Here is a 14,731-nt window from a genome sequence, read left to right as displayed (position 1 = left end):
ATTATGCCTAGACTCACTGTAAAAGCTATGAAACTAGAAATACCAAAACATCTTATAATTTGGGACGCAGTATTACTTATCAGAGGTCTTGTGTTGTAGAGTCTGTGAGTTGCTAACTTCTGTCATCTCTTGATCTAGTAGAGTGAATGAGAATGAGATGCTTGACACAATACTTCAATGAAGTACTAAGATGTACAAATGCTCTCCCAAGTCCCAATAGATGGCATGGTTGACATAAACCTAACAACAACACAATGCAGCAACAGTGATCATGGCTATTATTATTTGCAGCTTATTTATTATACTAATTCTATAAATCCTCAATTGTGCAACATAAATGAAGCCAGATTAATTATAATGATGGTATCATCTTTTCGCCCCTTCTTTTTTCACCAACACTGCAAAAGCTAGTAACACAAAACCACAAGACAATTGATGGTTCCAAAGGGTCAGGCTGCACGCAATAATGTCTTCATTGATGGTTTAGGGTAGACGACATTGTCGTCATCCATGGTCATTTGAACGTCGTCATCTTCTCCCTCTTGGCCTTGTACCTCAACGGCACATGGGACACCAACACGACGCATCGACCGACGATCTGTGACCAAAATTGGGCAGAAACAAGATTGGGTTAGGGATCTATGGTTTGGGGGAAATCTAAAGAAGAGATCTAGGGTTTAGGGTTTTGAATCTTACCTGCTATGCAAAGCCTAGAGCCAGAGAGGTGGAGATGAAGACACACTATGGTAGGAGCACCACCAAGACTAATGGCGAGCAATGAGATCAATGTGAGATCTATTATTTGGGGGGGGGAGACGAGAGTACGAGAGGACAAGAGATGAAGAGCACGAGATGTGATATGCAAGATTGGCCAATGGAGAGGTTGTCGGAAATGGGGAAGACGACAAGAGAAGTGATAGTAGTGGCAGTCGGTGGCCAGAGAGGCTGGGACGAAGATGAGGGTACGAGAGGAGAGGAGGATGAGAGGAGATCTGTAAGATCCAGCAAGACTGGGACAAAGATGATGGTACGAGAGTAGAGGAGGATGAGAGGAGATCTGCAAGATCTAGCAATGGATACGTCGCTGGAGACGGGCATGATGACGAGAGTGGCGACAACCGTGATAGGCCAGCGGTAAGAGACGCAAGACATGAGACAGGCAAAGATGAGCGGCCACGACGTGTGGGGAATGAAATGAGAGAGTAGGGTTTGAGGGGCAGCAGCCGCAGCCACAGCCACCTTAAGTTATTACTTTTTTTAAAAAAATTATTATCACAGCGCCATGCCGCCATGTAGGGATTTCTGCACACCATTGCAGACGGCCTTAATTTGCTCCAAAGTTCTCTAATTCATACATAAATACATACTGCGACATTTGGCATTCATCTTTGTCTCGTCGTACGGCCCATAGTCATGTCGTCTCCTACTCTCAACGCCTGATTTTCTTGGTTTGGTGAGAATATTTGCACCTACCCGCGCCGTACTCCGACGTACTACCGCGCCGTACAGGGTGTGCTCTCCCATCCCATACATGTGACACCAAGACTGTAGATCGACACAGGCGTGGTAACAAGAACAGCACCTCGATCCCCAAGAAAGAATCATCAGGGTGGAGTCATGGTTCATTCCAGTTCATTCCTTATTCATTCCGATGTCAATGGTGCCGTGTGGTTATGGTTACAACAACACTAATCTCCATCCTACCGAGACCTTGACCTCTCGCATAATCTTAAGGTTTCAACAAGAACAACACAAACACTGATCAAATGGAAAACGCTAGAAAAAACTATATCCTTGACGACGATCCTTCTCCATTATTCCATACATGGAGACCAGGCATGCACTCGATCAGTGCTTGATGTAGAGGTTGTACTCGACGGTGGCGTCGCCGGTCTTGAGGTCGAGGGTGTGCGTCCGTGCCTGCGCGTACCCGCGCGCCATCCTGAACACGCCGGTGCCGCCGACGACGGCCATCTCCCGGACGGCGTTGAACACGGCGTTCCGACCCATGATGGCGACGGTGCTGCCGTTGTACTTCCCGGCCTGGAACACGAAGTTCATGTTCATCATGAGCGACACCTCGTCCTTGCCGGCGCCGATGTAGGTGCCCTGCGCGCGGCCGAGGGGCTTGGAGGACTTGAGGTCGGGCCCCTCGGTGAGCGGGTCGTCGATCACCACCACGGCGCCGAAGGCCGTCTTGGAGGTGTTGGTCACCGCCGCACGCGCCACCGGCACCGCCGTGGGGCTCGGCCCGCTCACCACGTCGTGCCAGTACAGCTTGATGTGCGTGCTCTTCTCGCCGGACGACGCCGCCGACGCGGCAGGTGCGGCGGCCACCAGGATTGGCAGTAGGACGACGAGGAGCACGGCGGCGGCGGCGGCCATGGCGCGTCCGGCCGGGGATGAGAGGGTTGAGACGTGTCGTTCTTGGTGCTGATGGCGTCTGCGCGCGCGACTATTTATGCGCAAGCGAGATGGAGTGGCAGGGTGCTAGAGAAGCTTTAATTTCGGAAGTTGACAGTTTGTGAAGTGGGCGGGGAGAATTATGTGCTTGGCGTGTTAGGGTGATTGCTTTCGCTGAAATATTTGGTGAGATACCATATATAAATGCTGCTGGAGGGTCCTGGAAGATGGGATGCCGCTGTGGAAGGTCTTGCCATTCAGACGAGGCGGAATGTTGGTCATGAGTGTAGTCAATTGTTTAATATAATGAAGTGTTGATCGAGCTAATCCACCAACTCCCTCCATAATTATTGATATTCATATAAATAGATACTTCTACATAATCCAACTTCACAATGACAAAAGTGTTCAATAGAGGTAGGCACCACTCTCATCTTTGTCCCTTCGTATCAATGCTCGTCTCTATTAATAATAAAAATAAAAGAAATCACCCTGCTATTGTCTCCACATGACAGGTCGAGCGAAGAGGGGAGGGCCGTGTAGGAGAGAGAGGAACTTGGGGCGCCCAAGCTCGATCACTAGGCCATGGTGTAGTGATCGTGTGTGGGGGAGGCGGAGGCACCGACTGAGTGGAGGAAATAAAGGACGACATCAGTGGAGATAAGGTCGAGCCTGAAGGAGAAGTTCATAGCGGTGGAAAAGAAGAGGGGTGACCAAGTGGTTAGAATTTCTTCATCATCCATTATATACTTGAGGCTCATAACGAGCCTAAATAGGCCACACGGAGCGGTAGCGGACAACCTTATTAACAGAGATCGGCCATTTTTAGAGGTTCACTTCTGAAAAATGGCCCACGATGCCTCAAAAATGATTTATGTGATTTTTTTTATTCTCCCTGGAGACACATATATTTTTACCTGCCTCTACAAATCAAAGGGTCAGTCTCGCAAGATTTTTTATAGCACCGATACTCTGTAATCTCTATAGTAGACTTATTAATCATAGTTATGTCTTATGGCACCACCTCTAGTTGTCTTCAACATGCACATTTCAATGAAATCTTAGTTTAAATCATAGTGTTTTTTAGTTTAGCTCTTATCTCTCATAACATAATGATCTAGATTTCGAGTTTTGAATTCTTGTCGTATAATATTACTAGTTGCTATAAATTTGTATACTGAAACTGAATTAGAACTCTTGTACATATAATTGTATAGGTGGGTAATCTTCATGCCCATTTAGAGGTTAGCGTATATTGTTTTTATAGTGATGGTGTCGGGTAACTTTTACAAAAACATAACGCTTACTAAGGCTACTATTATCAATGCAGATTATATAGTGTAGACTGAATTATAATTTCCATAATTTTTGCAAGAATTTCTTGAATTTATTTCATTGTGTTCTAGCGAATATCATGAAGGTTAACATGGAGACTCTGATTGGGATCTCCAACTAGTTATAGTAAGATAGTCAAGGGATCTAAACACTTGAGTACAAATAAAAAAGGGGACTGCTAGGGTCTGATATCGGACCACATCTTTGTGCTGATACCCTTCTCGCCTAGGCATTGTTTACTTCACCCCGAAATTCAATAACTTTTCAAGATTCCCTATCACATCGAATCTTGTGGCACATGCATGAAGCATTAAATATAGACGAAAATAAAAAACTAATTACATAGTTTATCTATAATTTACGAGATGAATCTTTTAAGTCTAGTTAGACCAGTCTCAGTGGGAGTTTCACACCAGGATGTCATGCACATTTATTTATTAGAGCGTCATGTCAGAAAAACTGCACTTTTTGCATGAAACGAAGAGGGGAGAGAATGAAGTAGTTTCACCATGGTAAAACTCCGCGGGCGATGTTTCCCACGCGGTGAAACAGGATGAAATCCCCACTGAGAACTAAATCGTTTCACCATCTTGCATGTGATACAATCATTTTGCAGTAATTAAATGCTTTGCCCAGCCTAGGAAACATCAAGGTGAAACTCATGCATTGTAGAGGTTGTTTCATTGTTCGTTTCATTGATGTTCTGTCAGCAAATTTGTTTTGGAAATAGTGCATTTAAACGGGCCACTGAGACCGGCCTTAGTCTATGATCAATGCCCTAGTTTTCCTGCCTAGAAACGCCGCCACTCAGTAACCACCCACCATGTCATCTTGTAGGGCCTACTCACCCATCCATGCAAATCACTTTTTAACGAATTAAAAAGGTCATGACTCATAAATTGAAATCCAATTACACCATTGGTTTTCTTTCGATAAATCCTTCAATACTAGATCATGAATATATTTGGATAAAGTTTTATTAACGAATATTTTTCTTCTATTAAGCTAAGATACGTTATAGGTTCACAGGACAATGTTCTGTGACTCTGTCTTCATAAGACTAATGTTCCCAGTTTAGAAGAGCGGTATTCTAATTTTAGATTCATAATATTGATATTATAATATAAAAATAAATAAATAAATACATAAATACATAATGTTAATATGAATAATAAAATCTAGAGTAAAGCATAAGGAACAAATAAAATAAGTAGTAGAGAATTAAAAAACATTATATGGATACTTTTCAAGTACCCTAAAATATAATATAGAACATCATAAGTATACTCAGTGAACATCACTAAATACACCATATAACATTACTAAATTTGTTATAGAACATCAGAGGTATACTACGCGAACATCACATATTTACTATGTAAACATCACAAAATGTATTATACAACATCACATGTGAATATCATAAAAACATCATAAAAATATCGGTGTATATATACTTATACGTGAACATCACATTTGTACCATCATCAAAATAAATTATATTACTTCACATATATACTACGTGAACATAAAAAATATCATAAAACATCAAGTGTATAATAAATGAACATCACAGAAACACATAGAACATCATATATATACTACATGAACAACTTAAAAAACATTAGAGAAAGAAAATAACAAATAAGAAAAGAAAACAAAAGAAAAAACACAAAAAGTTAAAGAATAATAATTATTTCCTCACATAAAAAAGTAAAAAAATGTAGCACAAAAAATGAAAAGAAAGAAAAAAAAAGAAGATAAGAAAAAAAGAAACTAACTAAACAAGTCGTAAAAACAAATAAAATAAATAAAAATAAAAATAAAGCAAGAAAAGAAGAGAAAAAACACATGAAACGAAGAAATGGAATAAGCAAAATAAAAAAACAAAAGGAAAAACAAAAAGAAATAAAATAAAATAAACATAAAACTTAAAAACTAAAAGAATAAAAAAATCACATAAAAGAAAATATAAAATATAAATAAATAATAAAGCATAAAAAGAAAAAAGGATAATAAATAGAAAAGAAAAGAAAAGAAAACATATATAGTACTTACGTACGTTGGGAAAAGTCAAAATAAACGCATGTGTATGTGGAGTCAAAACAAATGCACGTCTATGTAGGGCTCAGCGGGTCCTATACACGTAGCATCGTCATAAACCAACGGACATCGTGCGGAAAACATTAGACGGAAAACCATCGGTGAAATGTTCCCGTTCGAGCGTTCAGATGGGAAGAATGCCGAGTGAAAAATGGTTTGCTTTGTTTGGTATAGCTAGCTAGATCAGGCCACAGGCCTTGTAGGAACGTGCCGGAGACGATCTTCGTCAATAAAACCCGTCCCGGGCGTTATATTACCGTGTGCAACAACACTTCTCGTACGTGCTCAGCAGATCCAGCTTGATGGTAAAACACGGCAGAGATTTTGAGTTGACTGGCGTCGAGCTGAGGCGAAGTTGAAGAGAGACCAAGCATGGAGAAAACGGATGGAAATCTGAGCTGTTAGAAATTAAGTTTGTTGCTGGTTGGGCATTCGAGCACATACATACATAGCCACATGGAACGGCAGCTGCAAGTCAACAGCCATGCAAGCGTGTAGCACACGAATATGCAGGATATCCTGTTTGTTATGTGCCTGTCAAATTAAATCAAGTAATCGCTCGCTTTGGAACGTCCAAAGTGCAGCAATAACTAGCTAGTAGTACATATATGGCGCTTGTTGACTTAGGCCTTGTTTAGTTTCATTCAAAATCTAATAACTTTTCAAGGTTTTCCATCGTATCGAATCTTATGGCACATGTATAAAACATTAAATATTAATAAAAAAATAACTAATTGCACAGTTTACGTGTAAATCGCGAGACGAATCTTTTGAGCCTAATTGATCCGATCCATAGTTAGACATTAATTACTAAATAAAAACAAAAGTGCTAGAATAGCCAAATTCAAAAACTTTTCGGAACTAAACAAGCCTTTAACTGATTGAGAGCAAATCAAAACTGCTTTAGTGGATTGGACTGACTTATACGACCGACCACTGCACACAGCCAACATCATATATGATGTCTTCCTTCCAACATGCACATGTTGGATGCTTGCCGGCCAATCGATCCAACACCATCTACCCGGCGTAGGATGAAAACGGTCGGAAACGGTCAAAAAACTCTAAAATTATTTTCTACTTTTACATTTGAAATACGAAAACGAAAACAAAAACGATAAAGTCGGACACGAAAACGAACACGAACTTACGAAATATCGAGAATTTCGAAAACGAACCAATTCGATCAGATCTATGTCGAACACGGTCGATATACAAAAACTCAATACGAAATACCGATATATAGTACCAAGTGCTTGACTAAGTATATACAGGATCAAGTTCAAGTGCATATAATAATTAAAAAGTGCATGATCTTTGGTCTTAGGTATTTAATACAATAGTCCACACATAAATACAAGTCTAGAATAAGCAATTAATAGCTAGCAGGAACGCAACTAGCCACCAGTAGAAAGAACACAGATGCATGGTGAGTAGTCTGTAATTGGGCTGTGTGACACTATAGTTGACTAAATTCGGTTTAAACCAAATTTTAAATTCGAAATATTTTAAATTAAAAGTAGAAAATTAGAAAACGGTCGAAAAATATCAAAACCGTTTTCTACTTTTACATTTAAAATACGAAACATCTAAAATACGAAAACGAAAACGATAAAGTCGGACAACAAAATACGAATTTGATCGGATCAAATATAGAAAGCGGTTCGGTTCGGTTCGGGATATTTCCGTTCTATTTTCATCCTTACTTGCATGCGTTGTTATTACCACGTCATTTTGGGAGCTAACTGCTAAGCATTACGCTCTCATGCATATAATATAATAACATTCCCTTCAAAACTGCCGAGCTCGCATTGAAGCAAATAAGCATCATGCGGAGTATAAAATTAACTGCATCCCTGTTAGTTAATTAATGTCGTCCATCTTGCTTGGTCTCTCTCTTTGTGTTGTACTGTCTAGTTTGGCTATTCAGTTTTGGAATTTATGTGGATTGTTAATGACAAGTTAAACACAGATATGAGCCTTTGAGATGGTGAAGATGTGAGATGTACTTTTTAGAAGGACCACCGTAGACGATAACCTGATGAATCAATTGGTTTGAAGTACTCCTCTACCATTGTTTTTAGTGAGGAGTAAGTAACATTCACTAATTTGTCAAATTAATTCAAACGGGGTAATTCTCCGTCCCGGCCTGTTTTTTTTTCAGCTTTTATCTGGTCCAATCTAAATCTAACTTCTTCTTTTTTGTCACTACCCGTAAACAAAAAATATGTGCCTCTCCTACACGTTCATTCTTTTTAAGAAAAAACAATCAAACAACTATGAGAACAATGCATGCTTGTGAGTGAGCCTTTGCCGTCTATGTGGACTTTTATACGAACCAAAGCCTGAAACAACATGTCTTACTAACATTTGGCTCATGTTTAGTTCTTAAAAAATCATTTGGCTCGTGTTTGAGTGGCGCATTTCGTTATGCAAACTTTGCCTTTCGAAATCTAGGATTGTTGCGCAGGAACCTTTTTGAGATTTGGATAGATTCGTAGTTGATGAAAAATTAAAAATTACAGCCCACTCCATTCATGCTCATGCATAGGGATGAAAACGGTACGGATATTTTCCGACCGTATTCGAGACCGAATTTGCTTAGAGGGGTTTAAATCTATCCGTATTCGAGTCCGAATATTCAACATCCGATACCGTATCCGTATCCGAATACTTAAATCGTATATTTGTGATGTCGACATCCAATCATATCTTATCCGATATGGTTGATATTATCCGTATTCGAATCCGAATCCGACCAAAAATATGAAAACAAATATGATATCAATGATATCCGTCCGTATCCGATCCGTTTTCATCTCTACTCATGCAGCAGGAAACCAAAAGTTGGCATCAAAATTCAAAAGGACAAGAAATGCTCTGATCGTGCAACAAAAGGCAGAGAGGTAGTCTACCACTACCCAATGTATTTTCCCAGGCGTGCTAGCTGCATCGCCACTTACCTGGCTTCAAATTAAGCTACTTTAGCACGTCCAAGCAGGACAATATTTTTCTCGTACCTGATTAGTGAAAACGACGCATCACACTCATCAGCACGTCGTCACAGATGTGTAACCGCGACGTCTGGCCTGACAGACAGATAATTTCCTGGAAGAAGCAAGGGGAAGGCTGCTAAACTATTTAAGTACATTTTAGAGCTGTGAGATTGTGCCAATTGCATCACCATATATTGCATATATATATATATATATAGCTATTAGTAGAATTGAAGTAGAATGTTAAATGTGAGATCAAATTAGAGGCCGGAATTAAAGAATTATAAAATATTGGTAAAAAGAGACGTGCATCTTTACTATTACTTATTATTGAATCTTTTAGAGTATCCATGCTGAAAAAAAAAACAGAATAGAAACTTCCAAAAACAATTCGATCATTGATTTTGTACAAGTTGAGTTTAAACTTTAAAGTTCATTTTTTGGATTTATAGAGATCACTACAAAAATACATTAAGATATTTCATCTTACATAAGTTTCATCTATTACAAAATTAACCCTAGAGGTACAAAACATAAATAGTGATGCCTTTTTTTATTTCTAACATATAATGTCCATTCCCTCTATTCGAACATAAAAGTTAGGTGAAAAGAGAAAAACGAAGATCCTTAGTAGGTACTCCCTCAACTCCAAAAAATGAGGTCCTAAAATTACACGGTCAAACTATCTTAACTTTGACCATTTTTTGTAGTAGAGGGTAATAATATCTATGGCATCAAGTAAGTATATTATATTTAATATACTTCAAGCTGTATCTAAAGATACTAATATGGTGTCATAAATGTTTTCTATATATTTCATTAAATTTAAAATACTTTGACTGAGGATAGCTATAGAGGTTGATTTGATATGGGACTGAGAGAGTGAGGTAGAATTGAAATAGTTTAGGAAGAAAATTGGGCTAAACTTTTGTTTAGGCCTCCACAGTCCACACACACTTGACTAACGTACTAGACACAATCACACAAACTAGTGAGCCAGCCTGTTAGAACGAGAGCCCAAGAGCCCGTGCCCCATGGTCTAGGAGGAATGTCCCATCTTTACCACCTAGTCTTTGTTGGTCGTTGCATGGATGGGCCTTTTATGGAAGTAGACACGATCAATCCAGTTTATAGCCCACTTAGACTTTGTTTGCACGTCATGGTTTAAAGTTGTATGGTCTAGTGAACAAACCAGTTTGTACTAAGAGATGTAATATTTTCAATATTTTAAAAAAACTTATTTTATCTAAAAGGGGAAAAAGAAATCTTTGTAACCTGATTTATATGGCCGATTTTTAGATAAATAAAATTTCTAGAGATTCAGTCTCATAAAAAATCAAGGCATCAGTCCAATATTATTAAAAAAGGTAGCCACCGCTACAAAACTCACTCACAATAATTCTAAATATATCATGAAAAAGAGTTCGACATTATAAATTCGTGGGCGGAAAAGAAATGCATAGATATAGACTCTTATATTTTAAAGGAGTAAACTCTATCACTGGTCCTCATGTTCCTGTTAAATCAATTTTTAGAATTCATGTAAGTCAAACTATTTTAAGTTTGACTAACTTTATAAGAAAGAGTAACAACACATATGACATAAAATAGGCACATTATAAAAATATATTCTATGCTATATCTAATGATAAATCTTGATTTTTTTTCTAGAAATTTAATCAAAATTTAAAAACAAATTAACTTAAAACAACTCTACAGATCTATTTATTCAAGGACACAGAGAATATTGTCTTCCTTAGATATCGATGCATTTGACCAGTCAAATCTAACTATATACTGTATTAATTAGGTTTTGTTTTCTTGGTTCAGTGATCCAGGTGTACGCATCTATCTATTGTATAGGCTCCACGCAGTGTCTACTATCTATTTGATCATGCTTGGCCAGTAGGTGGAATTTCTTTTTTCCGTGTCAATGGATATCTATATGTTTTTTTAGGGGAATCTGTATCTATATGTAAGTTGGACAAAATCCACGAGTAGGGAAAGTGCTCCCTTCATTTCAGAATATCTCATTTGACCAAAATCATGGTTTAACTAATAGTTATTGGCGTCCATAGTTGGCCACACATACTGCAGGGCGTCGTCGCTACCGTGGTGAGCGTGGCCACTGGCCAGTCACCACAGTCCCAGTCCCTATAACAATCACGTACAGCAGCGACTGCACCGAAATGTATGCCTCTATCACTCTATGGCAGTGTGCTTAATTGGTCAAAGCGTTTGCCTAGTTGATAGCTTTTTCATTACAGATCTTTAATGCATGAAAAACTACATTTAAATTTCCTCATATTTAAAATTAAAATCTTTTAAATAACATCAGATGGAGGAACAAGCAAACACACAAGTTATAGATCTTGAAAAGTTTAAAAAAACTTTTTAGGCCTCGTTTAGTTTCGAAAATTTTTGGGAAATCAACACTGTAGCACTTCCGTTTGTATTTGACAAATATTATTCAATCATAGACTAACTAGGCTCAAAAGATTCGTCTCGTCAATTTCGACGTAACCATTCAATTAGTTTTTATTTTCGTCTATATTTAATACTCCATGCATACGTCTAAAGATTCGATATGACGGAGAATGTGAAAAATTTTGCAAAATTTTCTGGGAACTAAACAGTTGACGTGTTATAGAATGATCAACAAACTACGTCCACCAAAAACGAACCAAGGGATCGAAGTACGGTCTAATTTTAATTTGTTAGAACACTTCACCCTGTCAATGATAGTTCATCGTGGGGTACCATGTGGAAGGAGACGACCGGCACATGGACACGCCGAACCATTTGTGCCGGCCGGCCGGACGGACGGCCCCCCATCGACCTGTCTCCCCTTGACCACTTGCGAGATACAGATCGCCCTCGATCTCATTATATAAGGGACTGTTTATGCCTTGTTTAGTTCCACAAAAATTTTATAGAGTTTTCAAGATTTTCCATGCCATCAAATCCTATGGCACATGCATGGAGCATATTAAATATAGATAAAAAAATAAGTAATTATATAGTTTGTCTGTAATTTACGAGATAAATCTTTTGAGCCTAGTTAATTTATAATTGGATAACAATTATTAAATACAAACAAAAGTATTACAGCAGCTAAAACTAAAAATTTCCACCAATTAAACGGCCCCTAAGTTTTCAGGAGCACGCAGCCATACAAGGCCAGGGGACATGCATGCATGGCAGCACCAGCCTCAGCCATCATGATGATGCTGATGTGTAGCCCGGCAACAGCCAACAGGCATATGCATGTATAAATGATGATTATACATGATGTAAAACAACGTAACTCCTACTAGCAGCTTAGAGCGAGACGAGACGCGCATGCATTATTATTCATGCATGGTACACAGTGCGCGCCAAATCTGTTGCTGAGTTATGGGGCGACATGTATATGGTACCTACTGATGAAGTGGACGAGCTCAGCTAGGACACCATTATTCCATTCTTTTGTACAATGCCAGCTCGTGCTCTGTTTTCGCATGGTTCATGTCATCACATGATCTGCTGCGTGCTGATGTTTTAATTTGGTGCTTGCATTGTACAAGGAACAGCCGGCCTAATCATGCATCTCACCAGCATATATACAGGAATACTTGACGTACAGTTTGGCACGTAGCACAACAACCTCATAAACATGTATGTATATAATATCAAATTAACAAACCCAAGATCAAAATGCTCGATCTGAAGATGATGACCAAACTTTTACTAGCACATCATCATATCATTCAAGTAGGTTGATCATTCATCAAGCACAATGCTCAAATTAGAGAACGAGAAACACACTAATCTTACACATATATAGCTTCTGGCGTCTGATCATATTTTTTTTCAGTGTTCCCAAGAAGCAACGACAAAGCAAGATCGTCAACGGAGCCAATTAATACTGTGGAGACGATGGAGGAGGTGATCCGATTCGATTCCTCCATCAGCAGAGATCGAAGAGCATTACCCAATCCTTTAATTCCACATCATACATATATATTATATCTACACCTTGATACTAGAATTATATAACAAGGTTGTTTGATCAGATTCAGATCGACACCTCTGTTACCTATCTTGGGGTTCCCCGGACGACCGGCGGCGGTCTGCTGGGATCTGCAGCAGCGACGAGCCGGCGGGGGTGGAAGGCGCCGTCAGCGACGACATCCATGGCGCTCTTGCACTTGCACCCGTGCATGTCGAGGAAGGCCACGAGCCCGCCGCCGCCGCCACCGGCGATCCACCACCGGCCGGATGACACTCTTGCTGGCTTCGCCGGCACCCGCGGCCAGTGTTTATTGTCGCCGTGGTCGTTGTTGCCATCGTCGTCCGCGGCGGCATAGTCGTCGTCGTCGTCGTCCCTGGTGCACTCAGCGAAGGCGGCGACGAAAGGGTCGTCCCTGGCGTCGGAGGATGACGACGCGGCCGGGGCTCCGGCCTTGGCGCGCTGGTGGCGCCGGCGCCGGCGTCGAGGGGCCGGGCGGAGCAGCGGCGGAGGGAGCGGGAGCGGGGTGCCGGTCGGGGAGCTGAACCCGCTTCGGAACGAGTTCTTGGGCACGCCCGGGTGGCGCTCCCATGAGAATGGAACCAGCGAGGTGGTGGTGGTGCTTGCGCGCGGGGACGGTGCCGGCGACGGCGACGTGCAGAAGAAGGTCGACGACGCGCTGGAGATGGAGGAAGAGGACGTGGAGGAGGAGGAGGAGGAGGAGGGGCAGCTGCGGTGGCGACCGCGGCGAGGTGCGCGGGGCGGCGACGGGAGAGATAGCGGAGGCGGCGGTAGCGGCAGTGGCTGCGGCGGCGCGTGGTGCTGAGATGCTCGCATGGCTTGGCTTGTGTTGGGGATCGAATCGGAGGGATTTGCTGTAGTTTCCGGCGGGCAGTTGGGGGTCAGCTGGGCGTGTGGATAAATACCGTTGGAGTATTTGCAGAAAGGCCCCTTACATTTGCATCCATATAATGTTTTAGAATTTTTTATTCATGGCTTTGGTTAAAACTTTTATAAAAACAAACATCCTATCACTATTTGCGATCCGCTCATTGTTCCTTATTCGGTGAAAATTTTTTATATATGCTAGTGCTGAAATTCACTCAAATTACGGTGGAGTAGTGGCGAATGGGGGTCTCTGTTCTAGTGGTAGGGCTGTCCAACGTGAGTTGGTTATACCTTTTTCTGAAAATTTTCTAGAATTTTCACGATTTACACATGCGTATGCGTTCAGTGGTATTACGCATTTCCTGTGCACCAAAGGCGACACCTCCCATCGTCCAATCTCTTTGTTGCGTGTGTGTGGACGCGCACGCATGTGTATGCGTGTGTTTGAGTGTATTTACTTACAAACTAAAATTCATGGTTGATTTCCTAGTTTGCATAAATGGCCTTGTTTTGCCTACTACTAACTCTTAGCAAAATAATGCTACGGACAAAACTTGCCTAGACGCACGACTAGGCTCTTGCATTGGTCGTCCATCTTATGATTATTGCCGGCCAGTCAAAATTTATTATCTTTCTGGTAGTGGAACATATTTAACAAGATTCAAATTCTCGATTTGGCTTATATATTTTTATTTATTTTATGATTAAACGATACTATTATTTCAATAGTAAATGATGTGGTGATTTTATCGACTTCAAGATTTGCACTGCATGGAAAAGTATTCGTATGATTTAGCCATTTACAGAGATGCCCACCTGTGTAGGATTTGAACCCATGACTTACGGCCTTGTACAAGTACAACCCCTCTGTAGCCCTACACTACACATAAGTTTTACATATTAGATGATATTGTTTTGTATTAACATCTTGTATTGAATATTTTGGCGTCTAAATAGTTTCAAATAAAAATTTTTAACTACAAAGTTTTAGACCATTTTGAGGACTACAACTTGG

The 14,731-nt window shown here is 40.4% G+C and overlaps 2 protein-coding genes across 2 annotated transcripts; both read right to left on the bottom strand.

The window, feature by feature from the left end:
* On the bottom strand, positions 1,611-2,535 carry LOC8079889 (dirigent protein 22). Its single transcript, XM_002441861.2, has one exon. It carries the CDS (start codon positions 2,383-2,385, stop codon positions 1,849-1,851), a length of 537 nt encoding a protein of 178 aa, XP_002441906.1. The 5' UTR covers positions 2,386-2,535; the 3' UTR covers positions 1,611-1,848.
* Positions 12,496-13,715, bottom strand: LOC110429657 (protein-lysine 6-oxidase-like). Its single transcript, XM_021445927.1, has one exon. It carries the CDS (start codon positions 13,663-13,665, stop codon positions 12,916-12,918), a length of 750 nt encoding a protein of 249 aa, XP_021301602.1. The 5' UTR covers positions 13,666-13,715; the 3' UTR covers positions 12,496-12,915.

The sequence above is a fragment of the Sorghum bicolor genome, chromosome 8 (genome assembly GCF_000003195.3).
Source record: "Sorghum bicolor cultivar BTx623 chromosome 8, Sorghum_bicolor_NCBIv3, whole genome shotgun sequence".
NCBI lineage: Eukaryota > Viridiplantae > Streptophyta > Magnoliopsida > Poales > Poaceae > Sorghum > Sorghum bicolor.
The sequence above is the reverse complement of the archived record's forward strand: the minus strand, read 5'-3'. Positions and strand labels throughout refer to the sequence as shown.

Excerpts from the sequence above, each read along its gene's own strand:
- LOC8079889 (XM_002441861.2), bottom strand. The coding sequence starts at position 2,385 with ATGGCCGCCGCCGCCGCCGTGCTCCTCGTCGTCCTACTGCCAATCCTG.
- LOC110429657 (XM_021445927.1), bottom strand. The coding sequence starts at position 13,665 with ATGCGAGCATCTCAGCACCACGCGCCGCCGCAGCCACTGCCGCTACCG.